Source organism: Argopecten irradians, chromosome 1, assembly GCF_041381155.1.
Source record: "Argopecten irradians isolate NY chromosome 1, Ai_NY, whole genome shotgun sequence".
Lineage (NCBI taxonomy): Eukaryota > Metazoa > Mollusca > Bivalvia > Pectinida > Pectinidae > Argopecten > Argopecten irradians.
In genome coordinates, this window is record NC_091134.1 from 55,421,103 (window position 1) to 55,440,852 (window position 19,750).

A 19,750-nucleotide genomic window follows, 5' to 3' on the forward strand; every position below is an offset into this window, starting at 1 on the left:
CCTGTGATCGATGGCACAAAAATTATGACATCACATAAAAATAAGCGGATAGCAGATCATGCACCCCTCAATGTCAAATGCGCTTGGTAATTTCCAAGATAGCCAAATATTCATTATTTTGTTATCTTATCTGTCTCAAAAATGAGCATTAATAAATACAATCCCATGACATAGATGATTATCAAACTATTTATATAGAACAAGATATTTGATAATGGTATGTCTACATGGTAACGAACTTGTCGACTACCGCGTTTTCCCATTGGTGCATTATGCACAACAAGGGTAAAAGAGAGAGATACATATAGTACTTATAAAATTCCAGAAAGGTCCATTAAGTGTTAAGCTCACATGTGGAACTCGAACCATAGCAACAAGTTTATCTATTAGAATCAAGAGAGATGACTTTCTATACTCTCTGGCAAATACATAAAGCAGTATCGAAATGAATTGATTTCGGATTGATTCTGAAATATTATATACATAACTGGATCTGCATATGACTACCATCCAGTACTTTCGGAGAAATAACAAGGTAAACAATACGGCGGGTGGCGAGCAATGGGGGGAAAGACTATTTTATAGCTCGCCAACCATTTGCTGATGGTGGGTTAAAAAGTCGTCATTCAAGAACAGATCAATTCAATAAAAGTATTTTGGCGGGGTATCCATTGGAGTTGCATGAATGTGTAAATAACGACTACATGTACAATGCTGTAATATTCAGCTTATCCACTGTTTTCAATACTTTGGATGTGATCGTTACCCTAAAGTTCTAAGTGTGACCGATATCACTTTCATAATTTCTAATCAAGTACCGTCTTTGTTTCTCCACTTGTTTCTCCACTAGCAGATATAATGAATGGAATATTTTCTTTCAACAGTCATATATTACAAATTAGTAAACGGGAGGTTTTGTGACAGCAAAATGTATTTATTTACAAATTTTAACGTTTTATTGAATAAAATGTGACCGATATCCCTGCTGTCGAAAAATATTGTGTCGAGGTGTTTGCATTATTTGAGCTAGTTTGACGATATTTAATAGCTTCATAGAATCTCTAACAATGCACTGTCTTTGACGCACGATAGGTTTAGAAGATGCATTGCTTTTATATAATAATTCCAGCCGATTTTCATCTTGAAGCGGGTGTTTTTTCATTGTTTTTGTGTGTCCGATATCACTTCCGGTGACGTAGGTTGTCCCCATTGACTTATATAGCTAAATCTTGATCACTTGCAGGTGATAGATTTTTACTGACCCTCAGAGTATATGATTACTTTATAGTTTACTGAATAAGAGAGCAACAAGACAGATAACTAACATGTGAATATACATGTAGTACACAGTTTCCATATGTGGATATTTTACACTGTTCACGTTGTGATCATTTTCATACAGTACACCAGTTGTCTAATTATTTGTTGAACAAGTTAATACCAGACAAGTATGTTCAGTAATGGATCTTTTTGTAATGAAAGTGAAGAAGCAAAGAATTCAACTTTTAAACTACATTTCTCCAAAATTTGTATATTGTATTGATTTATAATTTTTATCCATATTGAAAGCTTTTTTTTAACCAGAGAATTTGTTTCAAAAGAAAAAATAAACAGAATACAGTTGATCTGACCTAGTCTTTTAATAACAATCCATATTTCAATTAAAATATCATTGTACTGTACACAATTAATATTTTCTAAACAGAAAAATCTGTGATCACAGATAGAATTATCCTCATATTATACAAGACATCACAAATACACAGTATGTTTTAAAATCAACAAAGACATGTAACCCTAACAAGCCACCAGGCTACTAAAACCTGTCCAAAATTAATCTGTTTAAGGGAAGGAAATCTTATATGAATTTTCAATAAGTCCTCGAATGAAAAGATAGAACAATACAGCAATGGCAAAGACAGAGAAAACAATTTGTCGGCGATCTTGTCAGTCAGGGGGCAATCAATCAGGCTGCCGATGCTTCGGCCAATCAGTGCCTTCGTTAAATGCCACCTAAAATCTAATCTACTGCATCAGTTACCTGCCTACTAGATCAGCTACCAGCCAACGTGTCTATCGAGTGAATGAATGTAAACAGGAACACTTGTTGTAACAGCGCTGTAACAAGAGAAACTGTTCTGTCTTGCATATTACTGTTATATTGTATGTTAGCTCATAATATAGCAATTGATTGAAATAGTCCAGTTGATATACAACATTAATGAAGAGGTGTTCTTATCTTTTGACATAGTTGACCCTACCTGAAGAATGGTGATCAAAGTATTTTATTTAAAAAATAAAAAAATCCTTTATTTCAGCATTATGGTAATACATGGTGTTTCTGGGTCTAAAGTATCCTACAGCATTGGTATCAGTTATAATTTGTTTTTGAGAATATGTTTTTGAGTACAACTATAAAATTTAATACACTTACACCTGAAGTCAGTTCAACTAGCCTTCTCCCAAGAAAGTCTACCAAGGTACAAAAGCTCTCATACAGACCTAGCAAAACTTAATACAAATTATTTCATCATGTACCAACAGTCATTATGATTATTCTAATTCTGGTGGATCTAATTAATCTTGTGACAATAACCAATTTCAGTATGAATTCATACAATGAAATATTACAATAGAACCTTGATTTTAAAGTGGGGGGAAATCACATAAACATGACTTTAGTCTAGGTATTACATTTCACAAAACTCTTTTAAAGGCCCATTACCTTTCCGGAGCAAAATATAAAGGTTTCTTAAAAAACATTAATAACATCAGAAAATGCATACCGATGACCTAAAATAAGGTTACGACACCAAACATATGCAAGATTTCCTGCGTAACATATGAAAACAGTGGAGAGTCAATTCGCTGTTTTGCCGTCTGGCGCAGTGATAGTCAACTATCGCGCGGTATTTAGGACGACGGTGGGAAACATAATACGACTCGTGTTATGAAAATAAACATTTTATTTATTTTAATCAAATCGTTCAGAAGGTAATGATAAATGTAGTATTAACGGTAAGTTAATAATCTTTAAGACTCTACAAAAATATCGATCTTGTTTTACATTCCCATTTTAAAAATTAAAAGCCGTTTCGGAAAGGTAGTGGGCCTTTAAATGAACACAGTTTCTGAGCAAACTTCACTACCATAAAATATGAAAGAAAAGAGAACAAATACATAAAATGTAAAGCAAAGCTGTGATTGTGAAATATTGCAAGAAAAGCTAAAAGGAAGACTTTAAGCTAGTTAGACTAGTACAAAAATAGTGTGACAACAAACACATAACACAAATATACTTAATTAATGTAATACAAGGGAAAGACGCTAATAAGTTATTACATTAACCACAACTTGTACAGAATGCCCGTTAATACAGACAAGATGTGGCCAGAACGTTGTGTTTCAGTAAGAGTCACTTGTCATCGGAATGTATTTGTGAACAGACAGTAGGGGTTAATTATGAATTCCTATAGAATTTTGTTTCTGCCATACTGAGCTTGCACCTTTAAAAAACTTAATTTCTATCTTGCTATAAGATATAAGATATTAGTAAGGGTGCATGCCTTGGCTGCTTAATTGTGGAATGCCTGATTGTATTTGTGTTGCTCAGCCTCTTTGTTCATATTTTAAAATATTATTAAAGATTTATTAAAATCTAGTAAACAAAATATGTAAGCTGCTGGATTAGACTTTATTCATATATATCAGGGTGCAACATCAGATTTTATTTCAAAATAGTCAAAGTCAGCAAATTTTACAAAGCATGTAATCTGTTACACAAATTTGAATGGATGGACGGAAAAAGAAAAGCTTTTCCTCTTAGCAAAATATCAAAAAAATTGTTGATAAAAATACACAGGAATGACAGGAAATTTTCTAAAAGCAAGAATCTGATTTTAAATAATACATCCATTTATAAAAAGGACCCTTTTTATTATAATTAAAACAGGCCTGAAGAATAGTTTCAGAAATATATCTTTAGCACCTTGTATTCACATAATGCAAACTTTGTTAAATACTACAATTCCAATCATCATCAAATATACAGACTAGATGTTAGAAAGGAGTAAAGAAAGATATATATAATAGTTGTGTCTGTTGTTATATCAGATTTCCTCTAGACCTCTACACATATAATACATCTATCTGAGAGTTTGTTATACTTCAATGTCATGATTATATCAGCTAAAAATACATAAAAAAAATTACATACATCAAACTGTATGTATGATTAATATCATGATTTCTTGATAAGACACAATTCAGAAGAGAATATTTTAAGACGAAGATCACTAGGTAAATAAAATATATATTACGTAAGCTGAAGGAAATTAATTTCTTAAATATAATGGAATTTACAATGATAAATTAACCTATTGCTATAGAAAAGAAATGACTGAAAACGACTCTTACAATTTTGAAATCATAACACAAATTTCTAAGCTACAGTATTTGGGATAAAATACACAATGTGTAAAACAGAAAAAAAAAATTGTCTAAGAAAAGACACTACTAATCAGGGAAATTTATTGTTGATAATACTAAAAAAATACTTGGTTCAACATCAGTAAACATTTTGAATGCTAAGAAACAATGTGCAATTAAAAAGGGAGAGATAGGAATACTAGTGCAGATAGAATCTACAGAAGCTGCCAAAGAAAGGTTGCACTATATACAAAACTTCATATATAAACATCAGCAGGATACAGGGAGACATTGGAGCAGAAAGATTGTTTTAATTATAAAATTACATCTGATGTCACGAAACTGCTTAAGTTTATGTAAATTATACTATTAAATATTATAATTTCTTTCCTTTGAAAAACGCAAAAAATGCTTGGACACAACCAGGAAGGACAGAAAACAAATCTCTGTAATAATGTTTGTATGGTGCAATTTAACTTTCAGCAGTCAGTGACTGTCATTGTCTATATTCTTAGCTGAATTTTGAGCCCATAGCCAACATATATAAGTCAAATGTCTGAAACGTTGGAGAGAGCACTTGACGATAGAATTACAATTTTATTTGTTGTAATTTTCAGTTATCAAAATGAATGCAGAAAGCCATGCTTAAAAAATGAAACCTAATCTTTTCATCATACAAATACTGCAACAGAAATGATGCAAACACAGGGGCTTGGTTTAAAAACTAGATGTGTAAAAATAAATTTATGTCTAACATATTTTGTAAACCAACTTTCTTTCACGATTACATGTTCTTAATTTCACGATTTCTGTTTCAAAATATTTTCACGGAGATGAAAGTTTCCTGAATTTAAAATTGAATGGAAATACCTTTGAATTCAATTGTGCAAAAATTGTGGAAGATATCAATTTGCAGAGATAAACTTTTGCAAATTTACTCCTGTGACCTTGAATGAAGGTCAAGGTCATTCATTTGAACAAACTTGGTAACCCTTCATCCCAGCATGTCACAGGCCCAATATCAGGTCTCTAGGCCTCTTAGTTATTCAATAGAATTTGTTTAAAAGATTTTAGCCTATTTGACCCCTGTGACCTTGAATGAAGATCAAGGTCATCCATTTGAACAAACTTGGTAGCCCTTCATCCCAACATGCTACAGGTCAAATATCAGTAGCCTGGGCCTTTTGGTGAAGAAGTCGATTCGGGTCAGATGATACCTAATAAATAGCATGTGAAAGAAAGTTAGTTTTACAGTAACAGTTTATATTTTATGATAATTTTGAAAGAGGCACTATAACCATAGATTACCATAGATAACAACAGGGTCTGTGAACACAGGTAACACATTACCATGGCCTACAAAAAATACCATGAATTGACCATAGATTACATAAGGTACATGTATTTTAATATCTATATTGTGGCCTGGTTGCCTCATAGCTTGGTCCAGGGATGGAATTACACCCGAGCCAAAGATATGGAATAGTATACCCAATATAACCAAGTAAGTCACAAGAGTTTTCATTTTTCATTCAAAATCATGTGAAGTGGTAAAAATCGAGAGTGTGTGGATATATAATGGAATGACCTACATGTATATGGAAATGATTTTTATACATAGAACATATAATATTAATGTTTTGCTTTTGGAAAGCTGTTACAACAGGCTTATAAATGCAAGTAATCTATGTTAAATGCTAAATAGGAAATGATTTAAATATTACTTGCGAAATGCAAGTTTTAAGCAGCTATTATCCAAGAAAATATGTTTAGTAACGGTAATAATTAAGATTTCATTATAATTTTAACATAACACCAATAAGGAAACTAAACACATATACAGTGTACTGGTAAATTATACATCCACACACTGTATAATTATGTAATTCATACCTATCACAATGTTATCATTAAGCAATAAGCATTACCCATTCTGCATTTTATTGTTTTTGCTTTGACAATTAAAACATTTGGTAGATCTGATCTTACACGTTGTAGCTGTAACAATTTGTATAATATCATTTAATACATGACAGATTTACATCTTTCTCCCTGTTAACAAAGGGATGGAGGAACTGTGACATAATTTCAGAACTTTTGTATATTTTGTAAAACGTTATTCACTTTGAACCTTATTCATTTAGCAGTCAATTAATAATGTGTTGTATCAGCTTTCCATACATAATACTTAGTGGTCATAATAATACTCAAAATCAAAAATAAAATAAATAGTTACTCTTAGAATATTATGCACCATTAGTCCATTGTTCACCACACAACATAATAACTGAATCTTTAGAGCAAGCATGATCTGGAATTAACACACACTACATCATTCATGTATCAGTAACTCTCAAGGACAGACTGTCAAATGAAAGTAAATCTACCTAAAACATACATTTATACACTATCCTCTGTAATTACATACAAATTACCTGAATCTAATAATGTTTTGATTTTTAATCGTTGAGGTTGCATACATCAACTCACATTGATTTTGTTCTCCCAATGAGACATGATTGGTGGGTAGAGAGGGACACTCTGACTTTAATAACATAATTATTGCTACTTGGTAAATACTTAAAAGATTGGAAAGGAATTCGGATTGGTCACATAAAACACTTAAAATGTGATACAATTTGTTCATTTCTTTACACATTTCAAATAAGGAAATCTGGCAAAAGTTGGCACATTGACTAAAACAGAACAGGACAATTATCACCAAATTATATAAATCAATACACCAATTATAACACAGATATTGGTCCGAGTTATCCATCACAAACGCATCATCACAATAACTACCATACATCTGTTTCTATGTACAAGTCAACAATAAAATATCACATTTGGCACTTTAAAAGTACATTACACCTAAGACTTTAGCATCCCTTTAACATATTCAGACATTTCATCCCTTAACAAATCTAATCCCTATTATGCTATTGTTATTCTTATTTCTCCTATAATATCAATTTGAAAATGCTTTCTCTTTCATTGATATTTAACATTTTGAAAACATTTCCTTCACTCATTTACTTTATGCTTTCTCATTTTTAAGATGCACCAAGAAAAAAACAATATTATTTTTTTTATTAAAAGAAGATCTGGACACAAAGTATAAAACCTGACCTACAAGTATTATATTTTTCCCTTGCCAATATAGCATGTAATTGTAGATTGTCCATAATTGTTATTCCTGGAGCCGGTCACTAGTTTCTAGATTTTTTTTAATACGATGAAGAAGATGACTGTCTCTACCATGTGATCACTCCTCCTCCTCGCCCCTCTCTCCCTCTGATAGTGTATGGCGCTGCTCATCGTATAGGTTTCTGGCATAGTTAATTTGCTGTGATACCTGTAAAAAATAATTCAATATCAAGTTTGTTCATAGACAGGTCACTTGGCTTAAATCTTGGAGAACATCCTACTATGTAATTCTTTAATAAATCAATAAAACATGTTAGTAAGAGGTAAATGCCCCTGCCTCCATACATCAAAGCAGGACTGAATTGACAAGGGTAACACTGTGTCTCTCTCCATCATTTGATTCAAAATATAACAAGTCAACAGTTTTTAGGCTTCATTGACTTCAATCAAAACCATGGTCATTTGAAAATCACACAGTGACTTACTCTTTGAGCCATGTGTCTCTTTTCACAGCGGATCTGAGGTCTTTTTTGTGCTGCACCAGCTGACTTCTCACTACCATCATCCCCCTGCTTGAATAGCTCAATGTAAAACCTGTCGTCTGATAATGGAAAATATAAACAGTACATTTATAAGGGTAGTGATGTAAATTTAGAACTGTCTGTAGGATACAAACACCCCTGTCTACATACCCCGGTATATCTCAAATCAAAACAGGATCTGACGGGATGGGACATGATGCTACATGCATGGAAAATAATCTTGATAATAAATAATGCAACTCCCCCATTTGATTGCAGGGATATGAAATTTTTATTTTGTGCTTGTATGGCAATCAAATTTCTAAGTTAGAAAAGATAATTCAATAATCTAAGATAGATTTTCTTTCAGTAACCTTCATTTAAGATAGTACAACATGTAAAAAAGGACAGTTCAATATTGCTTTGTGTCTCGGGTGAAACAACAAACAAGAAAGTAAAATTATAACTCACTGTTCTCTGTGATTTTACACTCCACAATTTCTCGGTGAGAGACTTGTAGTATGATATTGTCTGGGTGAAGACTGCCCTTCCTAAGGAAGTACACATGTTTACTGGTGATGAGAGCCTTCAGACCTTCCTCCTTCCCAGACCGCACCTTTTCTAATGCAATAAAACTGAAACAGAAACACAACATACGCGTATTCACTTACAGGCAATCCTGTATCTGAAATATAACCTTAGAATCCTACCACCTATAATCATCTCACACACTAATTCTACCTCTGAAACATTTTAAGTTATATGTGATGTGTTTTTCATTCTCATGAATCAAGATGAGCTTTTAATATGTTATTTATTACCAAAAGTTACCAACATTTTGAGAATTACAGTATTTTCAATGCTTACGTTTTAATTTTACGAATACATATAAGAGCTGAAAATGATTTTTGGCAGTACTGCCAAAAATCATTATATTAATATCTATAGTGAATTGAAATGAGTTCATACAGTCGGACCATGAAGCCAAATCGTGATCTACAATTTCATTTAACATTTTTAAAGCGTTATTAGTCATTGTAAAGTGATTTATTCAGGTAACTTTCCTTATAAACATACATAAGGTATAAAAACAACAGTTTTAAAAGTACATAATTTCTGTGTTGCAACTAACTTTTATTACACATCTGAAGTCATTTGAATGATTTTCATAGCTTTATTCATCAAACTTTATGGTTTTCAATAGATTAGTGAAGAAAAAATAACATGTCAAAATCTTCGCCCAGTTACGGCACATATAACTTTAAAGCTTCATATATTAATAAGACAAAAATTGTGTACTGATCCTGTTTTCAAACCTGTTTTTTTTTAATATGTTAATATACTCTGGGCATACTTGTAGCACATTTCTCAATCTGATTAAAATACAGATCCTTATTATCACTACATTTGGTAAGAGGATCTGAGAAAATCCCATTAGGGCCCGGGGTCATGTCCAGGTGACCTTTGGAAATGCAAAATTTTGACAGTGAATTTCAGGGACGAAATAGTTTGAAAAAAACAGTCAGAATTATTTTGGTTTATGTAGTCATCTCGCCCAAAGAGCACAATCAATCTAATTGTATATGTATACTGGGACGAAATATTGTTTTCAATGGATCTGACAAGGTGTAGAAAATGTATCTTATATGAAGACCACGTGGTATAAAGGTCATCTGGACGTGACCCCCTATGGGATATTGTCAGATCCTTTATATAACGGAGTTATAAGGATCTGTATTTTAATCAGATTGCACATTTCTCTTTTTCAAATTTCAATATTCAAAATACATTTTGTTCTCTCTACATGTAAACAGAAATATTCCCCATAATCACCAGGCTCTTGAACAAAATCTGATTTTTTAAAATTGAAAAGAAAATTTTCAATTTAGTTTACTTACAATTCATCTTGTTTGTTTTTATTGAATTTGTACATGAGTTCCTGTGACCTTGCCTGAAGGTCAGAGTAAGATGGCAGTAAGCCTCCAGGACCATGACAACAGCGTGGCCATCTCACACGATCAGGACACTTGTGGGAACTACTGCTACTGGTGTCCTTCACAGCATTGGCAGCACCGGACGCAAGATCTAACACTCCCGCCACAGGTTTGGTTACAGTGCCTATCATACCCTTACCAAAACCTGTGAACAGACCCTGTAATAAACACAGAATATTCTTAGTTAGAGGGTAAATAGGCTAGACATAGATGTCACATCCAGGCCCCAAGATCATGAAACAGTGTTAAGTCAAAAACAGTCTTTGGTTTAGACTTAGCCAATCACAGATAATGTAACAAAAACGTTAGCCATATTTGATTGGCAAAGCAAAAACTTAAGTCTAAGACTGTTTTGTTTTATGATCCTTGGACCAGGACTATTTTATTTCAATGATGAAATAACACATACAGTAAAACCTGCCTTAGCAACCACCTCTGTATAAAGACCACCTGCTTATTGTTACCACTTTATTACGGTCCCAAATGGATCATTTATTACACTATTTGACCTGTATACAAAGACCCTCAGCTATATGGCCCCTCAGCTATAAGGACCGCTTTTCTGCTGTCCCTTGGGTGGTCTTTATAGACAGGTTTGACTATATAAATGTAGAATGTCTAAGCTTAAGGACAATAACTCTGTTTATACTAAGCAACACATTTTCATTTTGTTTTAGTTATCTGAACTGATATTTAACAGAATTTTCACTATCATCATGAAGAACATGCATTATCCTTTGTAACGTTTGTGTAGTAAGTCTGTTGCAGTCCAAACTGACTGTCTAACAATGTTTTACAGTGACACTGACCTCGACACCTTCCTCCTTCACACCTTCGTAGGTCTGAGTAACAATGCTGGTAAGTCCTCCATACAAACCATACCCGAACCCTTTGATACCCGCTACAAGATGGCTGCCTCCACCTCCGCTGTGAGTACGGATCTGGTCACGAGTATCGTTGTGTTTAGTGTCCATGTTAAGTGTCCCAACACCATCAGACAGGGACGTTACAAACTGGTAATCAGAAAAATCAGAAAACAAATCACTTGAATGTCAGAAATTAAGAAATATTCACAAATAATTTCAAAGCGCATTTGATAAAGCTATAGCACAGAAAGACATTAATATTATACAAATAAGGACTGTACCATATTTAAAGACTTGCTGTACATGCGATTTATTTCCGCGAATTCTAATTTCACACGCAAAAACAAGTTCATTTACAGGCAAAAGGAATTTCGTCTGTATATTTTGTTAATAATTACAGCATTGTTACATAGAAACCAACCTTTGCAGCTGAGTTGGATACACCATGAGTGACATTTTTCAGCAGTCCTCCGACGTTTCCATCCTTGATAAGTCCAGATATACCCTCAGTGACATCGTTAAACAGTCCCAGTGGATTACCAAGGAAGTCAACAGAACCAAGAATCTTGGCAGCTTGACTTTTCAATTCCTGTTAAACAAAATAGGTACTATTATCATCTCTGAATATAATAATTTTGGATGGTTCAACTTATATCTATTTAATTCTGAAAAGTAATTATGATGATATATCTTGTATATCTATTTAATTCTGAAAAGTAATTATGATGATATATCTTGTTACTGCAAGTTTATGGTAATTTACGTTCCTCGTCAAGGTTCCAAGAAGATGTCTGTAATATGTGTATAATTAATTCGTTGGTTCCCAGAGGTTTGTTATAACCATATGTTACTTTACATTGTATTACAACAAAATTCATAATTTCCAGAAAGCTCATGTTTCTATTTATCCCTGTATTGATATCAGATCACTACACTGTACTTACATTGGTGTAATGGATCATCAGTTCTCTGGTCAGGAAATCTATGGTCTCAAATGGGTGGTGTCTCACAAAGGGATCTGAAAGAAAACAGAATATTTCATTTTAACAACTCTCAGAGAGGAACAAGTATATCTGTAAATCCACAAGGACTGCTCTCAGGAGCTGATAAAGATAGTCAGGCAATATGCTAGCAAATAACTGTTTGTTTTTTGTGGTTCTTATTTGAGCATTAGTGTACATATTTAAAGATTGATATGGCAGAATGAGATTTTTACCAAGATCAACTTTAGCATCTTCGAACTTGACCAGCGGGATTGAGGTGGCATTCTTGATGTGTTGTAGATCCAGTGACAGTTTATTGGCCGTCACCATACTAAGACTCAGGCGGCTTGTGTTGATCTTCAGGGTCCCGAAATAGTATCGCTTGGACTTCACTGATGTGGCAGCAACCAAGGCTCTAGTGGAGCAGAAAAGAAACAACTGTACATGTATAGTAGATAAGGTATAAAGATTGGCTTAAGATATCAAATCCAAACAAGAAATAAATTAGTGAGATGTTAATAGATTATTACATACTTTCTGGTATCAAATTCTTTCTGGTCTGATTTCTGGTCCAACTTTTCCTCTGTCGTGTCAGTATTGCCTGTTCCTATAAACTGGATAATTTTCCAAAGAAGTCGTTCCTCCAGCTGGACACTCATTTTCTTCATTGAGATAAACAGATGCTACAAAGGAAGAAGAAAGTTTGAGATTTGTTTAATAAGCTTAGAAGTAAATTACATTTGTATTTGAAATAATAGCTTCTCCTATGATTCAGCTTACAGTCATAAGTACAAAAAAATGTTTGATACTAAAGATTGATGAAAGATAATCCTGTAATTACAATCAAGAGACTGCGTTTAAACATTTTTTTCCATTGCCCAAGATTGATTTTTCTTAATTCTTAAGATCAAATAGTGAAATATTTCATGATTTTGTTCTACTGTAATTGTGAGAATTATAACTTGCACTATTAAATATGATATCAAGTTTAGCTCTGACTGAACCAACCTTGTATATGTCTGCATTCCATTTGCTGTTGGGGATCTTGTGTACAGCCATATGAAGGGCGTAGTTTTTGTCAGGCCCCTCCTGTTTGGAGGTAGGTGTTACATAGAGCATCACTGGGCGCTGGGTACCAAACAGCTGGTTATCCATCTACAAACACAAGTGCTTAAAGTAAAGAGATGCCAGAAGTTTTCAAATGTAGGGAAACTGTTTTGATAGGAACACATTTTTTCTATAAAGTACCAGCATTTAACATTCAACTGATTCCTCCATGCATTTCCTTAGGAACATTTAATGTTCAACTGATTTCTAGGAACGTTCCAAGATCAACAAAGATTAGAATTGTCTGTAACATATAAATGCCAGCACCTCCATAAACCAAACACACAGACAGACACAGGTACACTACATGCATGTGTGCCTCCCTACATTTCATGGTGGGCATAAAGAAATCTGATTTTTCCCAGTAAGTAGTATGAAGAGTTACCTGAACACTGGCCACACTGAGGTCAATCATGATACTGGAGGGGGTGGAGCAATAGTCAATGATGATATTCCTCATAGAGATGTACAGCAGCTCCTCAGCATTCTTATTCACCAGAGAAATCCCTAATCCACCCTTCAGGTTCATAGACAGCTGCAAAAGGAGGGTTCGGAAAATAAAATAATCTGGAAATATGTCCAGTTTCATTGTGTCTTCAAATGACATCATAATCATTTTGATATAAACACACAAGTATAACTTTCTTCTAATAACCTGACAAAAACAAAATACTTCATCTTGAAAAAAAACTCCTAAACCATGCAAGAATGAGCAAATCGTCAGACTGATTTTCCAAATATTCTGAGAGCTTTGATGCTAGAACTGAATGCTTTACCTCTAGACTGGTTTTAGTTTCAACATGCTTCTTGGCCTGCCTCTCTTTATCCTCAAGTTCTTTTATATCATATACTTCCCAACCCTCTTCGTCGACAGAACTTCTCTGCTGGACTACCTGCTGCTTAACAGAAATTAGGGCAAATCAGTTTGGTCAGAAACATTGATCAATTTTTAAATATGATGGTGTAAATGAAAATATCTTTAGAATTCATTGCGTTGATACAGTATTTATGCATAACTGACCAAAAACAATTACATTATACTTTAAATTCTTGCTCAAACAAATTAATAGTTGAAGAACAAAATCCTTTATCAGGATTTAAACAGTTTATCATTCAAGGCTGTAACACCCATGACCATTTCTCTGAACTGATGAAATATGTATATTTTTTTTTAAAACTGTTTCTTTTTATATGTTTTCATCATTATGAAATGAGCGTTGTTTGGAGTAGAATGTAACTATAATTTACTAACAGAGTATGCCTGTTATTAGGTAGTTATTTGCCTGATTTTATACCTTCAACAAGAGGCCCAGAGGGCCTGTATCGCTCACCTGGTTTTTTGTTAGTAATTATCACAAGACTCTGACAATTAGAAAAATAAGCAAAATTGACTCCCAAAGTTTAATTTTGAATCACAACCATACAATGATGCTATTGATACCATACAAATATGCTATCCAATACATAGGTTCAGAGACAAAGTAATTTATATGAAAATAGTAGCCTAATTGACCTTTTGACCTCGCATCTATTGCCGTCTAAGGCCCCGGGGGTCAGCCCTATCATTTGTACAATTTCAAATCCCAACCCTATAAGGATGCTGCCATTGCACTTTAAGTGCTCTTCCATTCTTAGTTGCAGAGAAGAAGTCGTTTATATGGAAATAGCTAAATTGATCCCTTTTGACCCCACCCTTCAGGCCCCCGGGGGGTCAGCCCCATCATTTGCAAAATTTTGAATCCAAACCCTATAAGGATGTAACCATTGCATTATGAGCGTAATCCCATGTTAAGTTGCAGAGAAAAAGTCATATATATATGGAAATTGACCACTTTTGACCCCGCCCCTCAGGCCCCCGGGGGGTCAGCCCTATAGAGAAGAAGTCGTTTATATGGAAATAGCCAAATTGACCCCATTTGACCCCGCCCCTCAGGCCCCCTGGGGGTCAGCCCCATCATTTGTACAATTTTGAATCCCCACCCTATAAGGATGCTACCATTGCATTATGGATGCTATCCCATGCTTGGTTTCAGAGAAGAAGTCGTTTATATGGAAATAGCCAAATTGACCCCTTTTGGCCCCGCCCCTCAGGCCCCTGGGGGGTCAGCCCCATCATTTGTACAATTTTGAATCCCCACCCTATAAGGATGCTACCATTGCATTATGGGTGCTATCCCATGCTTGGTTTCAGAGAAGAAGTCGTTTATATGGAAATAGCCAAATTGACCCCTTTTGGCCCCGCCCCTCAGGCCCCTGGGGGGTCAGCCCCATCATTTGTACAATTTTCAGTTAGTAGCCCATAAGGATGCTACCAGTCAAATTTTGTTGAAATCCGACCAGCGGTTATGGAGAAGAAGTCGATTGTTGACGGACGGACGGACGGGACGGACGACGGACGACGGACGACGGACGACGGACGACGGACGACGGACGACGGACGACGGACGCCACGGTATGGCATAAGCTCACCTTGGTCCTTCGGACCAGGTGAGCTAAAAATGAACTCATTGCCAAGTCACACTGACTATACTATTATTATAGTCAGTGGTTTATTAGTGTGACAGTGTAATAGTGGTATTGAAGCAAACTTTTTTTGTGTGTGATTTCAAACACTCTTTACAATATGAAGTATTCACTAACCTTTTTCTGGGTGTCTGTGATTTCTAGCACTCTGATTGGTCCGTCCATCATGACCCTGACAGATAGGTGACCTGACCCCGGATGGAGGCGCTGACTGGACATTTGGGCCTGAATGGGGACTGTGCTGGATGGTGGACTTGGACCCAGCACTCCAACCGCACCTGGACACAAGGAATTTGAGTTAATATCACAACATCAGTGTCATAGTTTATAAGCACTATTTGACTGAGCATGAATGTCTAACTTTCAGCGAACATCTTTCATTCAAGGCACGCTATACTACAAACCTTCAAATGGTAAATTACAAATCAAATGTCAGAAAATATTTTGCTAATTCCAAAGTTTCAATATTGTCGAATTGAAGTCTTAGATTCTGAAGAAGCATCACCTTCTGTACCATACAATTTTGAACTAAATGACAGAAATTATCATTTTAACTTCTGATTTTTTTTTACAAGTATTTGACTGAAGGGCTGTGATCCAAGGACTCTCTTAAGATATCAGTACATACCATCCTGTAGAAAATCTCCCAGGGCCTGAACACAGAGCACACCACTTCCACAGCATAACTTCCCCTGTACAATTAGAATTAACATGAAATCAGGAGCTTATGTATAGGTCAGTAACAATAATACAATGCTAACTTTTGTAACCGTGATAATTTAAACTATAAATACATCAATGCCCCTGCCACACTATGGAATTGGGACTGGGCATCTATATATGCCCTCATCAATTTCTTAATGGGGACATATTACAATAAAAAAACAAAATGCTAAACAGTGCAAAACAGTTCTCATAAAGTAGAAATCTAAGAGGCATGGGAAAGTGGAACAGGATGCAGTCCAACAAAACAGGACAAGTCAGATATAGTGTACATAATTAGCTCCCCTATAACAAATTGAGGGAATAAAATCACACTTACATCCTTAAAGGACCATTTCTGAGTGGACTTCCTACGCTCGTCAATCTTTCTCAATGTGAGTAGCACCATTTTGCCAGGTTGAGGGGCGATATCTGCGATATCCAACACCAGGCGGTTTGACGACGTCCCCTGTTTACGAGGATCACGAGGAGGCATGGATCCCTCGTGCTCTAACATTCCTTTTGTTGTCATACGCCACAGCTGGGACCTCTTCCCATTCTCCTGTAATCAATTTTTTATTCCAATAAGTGGAGGTCATGTAAATATTGACGCAAATACAAAGATAAATAAAGGGAAAATCGGGACAAGATATATGAAAACTTGATGGTTTAACTGACTCAGAGACAAAATATATCATAATAAGAAAACGTTTATAACTGACCTTTTTCCTGAACACAATATGGTTTTCATGAATACAGTCTAGCACCAAGTCTTGTTTGTTCTCCTCAAGGATTGTCCTACAAAGAATTGAAATGAAATGTGTTCTGAAACAGTTTGTCAAGATGTTATAACAAAGATATAGTTGATAATATTGCCTATAGAGAATATACCCAGTAGATACGGTAGAAACACTGGAAAATTCCATCCTTGTCTCAATGAATACAAATAGAAAACTAAAAATTCCTTTTATCTCTTAGAGTCCTAAATGACTTCAAAAATCTTGTTGTGTTCTAAGAAGCAAATCACTGTAAAAACTTAATACTTTGAAAGTTTTTTCACAAAATGATGATGCTTACTGATTAAAGGAAGCGGTCGCGGCCAGGTAGATAAAGTTTTGGTAGTAGAGTTTTTCTCCCTCCTCCAGTTTGTTCATGTCGTAGGTGGCACTTGTCCCTCCCTGTACATTCAGTGAGATAGATGGGGCAAGTGTGGGCTCATCCCACGCATACGCCACTGTAAACAACATCACATAAGTTTATAAAAAGGCATCCACACACTATCATAAAACTGTTCCACTCTTTATAAGATGTCTTGTAATACAAAATGTACCCACTTAGAAAGACACACCAAATAAGCAAATATTTTACCAGATACTTCCAATTACCCTTCATTCAATTTGGGGCTTATTCAACTTTGATTTCATATACAGACAAATTTTTATATTCATGCAACATTTCAAAAAATATCCTGCTACATTTCTAATTGCCTCATTTCCTCATATCTCAAGCACTGCACAGTATATGTGAACAGGACATACATGCAATCCTACTTTATACCATTCTGAATCCTAACTTATATCAGTCTGATTACAAAAATCTAAAATTTTAAATTAAACAGCCTATCTAATGAGACTCACAGGAGGTGTGTGGTTTGATGTTAGACATAAGAGTAACATCCTCTATGCCTGTCTGGCAGTATTTTATGGGTACTTCTGCCTTGTTGTCAATTCTGAACGGTGGTGGCATCTCCTCAGCATCACCAAACACGATGAAGAAAGTCGGCCCCTGCATCACTACCTCGACTTTCAGCAAGTGTGATACATCATCTGTAGTTCTGAAAACATCACAGAGACACATTGCAAAACTGGAGACATGATAAGGTGTGGACTTACCGGGTATCTTCATTTCACAAACTTGAACACGTAACCGACAAGAATCAATTACATAATCATCCACTTAGCATATGGGCTAAAAAGCAATTTGCTGAAAAGTATACCTTTCTGATACCAATGAAATTTGTGTTCAGATTGCACAAGTTGGTTTGATATTTAATTTTGTGTCTTTAGGAAAGCTTTTGTCATTAAAAGATGTTAAATTGATGGACAAAAGCCAAACTATCAATATTAAAACCATACATCTATATGGAAAGTTCATTGCCTCATTTAGGTTCAAACGTTTGGTCTAGAAGACCGACACACTTTGTATTCTGCTCTACATATTTTTCTCTCATTAAATGACATGAGACTGACCTCATGTTGATATGGAAGGAGTCAATGCGGTCTATCCTAAATCCACCTGACCATCTACACTGGGGCACATCCATCAGTCTCACACACAATAGCTGGTCAAGGTCAAGTCTTGGCCAATGGAATGGTAGCTTACATCCAGGTAAGGCAGTCAGGTGACCATCAATACTTCTTGTTACAGTCTATAAGAAACACACAGTAGTTAAAAATAAATAGAATTATTCCAAAAAGTCAAGTCATGGTTTATAAAATGAATCGTCTTCAGGAAATCATAATAGAATACAATACTCTAAATAAATTAACTAAATTGCTTTCAAAGATAGTAGACTATGCAAAGACAGTGTATAATTATTTTGTAGCAAAACATATTATTTTTTTGATTGTTAAAAGAAATTCTAACATTTAGATAACATAATCATTTCTGTGCCTGTTTTTACCTCTCGTTTGCTGATATGCCTTTGTACTAGGGCCAAATTATGGCTGGATTGGTTGTCTATTTCAAACCTAGGAGCAAAGGTCACGATGTTTGTGTCACGGTATTTTCCCTTCCCTTGTCTTACTTCTATACCAATGTTGTAAACCCTTAAATGTAACACAATCACAAAATGTGGATAACTCAAATCACAACATATACTTTCATATACAAAATGTATCTGTAATGTCACAAAGTTCCTTATAAATATTCTACCATTATGATAAAACTGAGATGTTTGTAGATACTGTCAAATGTCTATAATGAATGAAGTTTACCAGTAGTGCATATGAAGTCTGAACTTGTTCTATAAACATATTACATGTACATAAAAACTGTAAAAATTACATATAACTAGTAAACATCAAAATACTAATAACAATAGATCTGAATTAAATGTCAGAGATTTTTTTTAATTATACATGTAGATATCAATAATTAACTACTCTGATAGTAACTAATTAAAACCAAATCATGCAAAAACATCAATTAAGTTAAAATAAGTCATGAGAAATTTTACAGTCATATACAAAAGTAATACAATAATGTATGAAAATATTTTTCAAAGCTTATACTTATTTAATATAACATATTATGATTTTATATGGTTAAAATACATAGACATACATACCAGGGCTAATGGGTTTTTTGTTTTTGTTTTTTTTTTAAACTGGTTACTGTAAATATTTCATAACTTGTTTTTCTGTACATCAGTAAGAATGAAGTTAAATATCATAGATAACACAACATTCATGATA

General features: G+C 34.5%; 1 protein-coding gene across 1 annotated transcript in view; it reads right to left on the reverse strand.

Moving 5' to 3' along the window:
* Nucleotides 1-7,216: 7,216 nt before the first annotated feature.
* Nucleotides 7,217-19,750, reverse strand: part of LOC138334281 (intermembrane lipid transfer protein VPS13D-like) — a 59,380-nt gene continuing 46,846 nt past the window's right edge. Inside the window, exons 56-75 of the mRNA XM_069282921.1 lie at nucleotides 18,958-19,102; nucleotides 18,524-18,702; nucleotides 17,912-18,108; nucleotides 17,352-17,508; nucleotides 16,997-17,072; nucleotides 16,615-16,836; nucleotides 16,201-16,264; nucleotides 15,690-15,850; nucleotides 13,826-13,945; nucleotides 13,435-13,584; nucleotides 12,951-13,097; nucleotides 12,477-12,625; nucleotides 12,176-12,357; nucleotides 11,904-11,977; nucleotides 11,381-11,548; nucleotides 10,903-11,106; nucleotides 9,998-10,251; nucleotides 8,571-8,734; nucleotides 8,064-8,179; nucleotides 7,217-7,786 (exon numbers count right to left, since the gene is read on the reverse strand). Of these exons, the coding sequence (XP_069139022.1) occupies nucleotides 7,697-7,786; nucleotides 8,064-8,179; nucleotides 8,571-8,734; nucleotides 9,998-10,251; nucleotides 10,903-11,106; nucleotides 11,381-11,548; nucleotides 11,904-11,977; nucleotides 12,176-12,357; nucleotides 12,477-12,625; nucleotides 12,951-13,097; nucleotides 13,435-13,584; nucleotides 13,826-13,945; nucleotides 15,690-15,850; nucleotides 16,201-16,264; nucleotides 16,615-16,836; nucleotides 16,997-17,072; nucleotides 17,352-17,508; nucleotides 17,912-18,108; nucleotides 18,524-18,702; nucleotides 18,958-19,102 (3,019 nt within the window). The 3' untranslated portion in view covers nucleotides 7,217-7,696. The remainder of the gene's footprint in view (nucleotides 7,787-8,063; nucleotides 8,180-8,570; nucleotides 8,735-9,997; nucleotides 10,252-10,902; nucleotides 11,107-11,380; nucleotides 11,549-11,903; nucleotides 11,978-12,175; nucleotides 12,358-12,476; nucleotides 12,626-12,950; nucleotides 13,098-13,434; nucleotides 13,585-13,825; nucleotides 13,946-15,689; nucleotides 15,851-16,200; nucleotides 16,265-16,614; nucleotides 16,837-16,996; nucleotides 17,073-17,351; nucleotides 17,509-17,911; nucleotides 18,109-18,523; nucleotides 18,703-18,957; nucleotides 19,103-19,750) is intronic.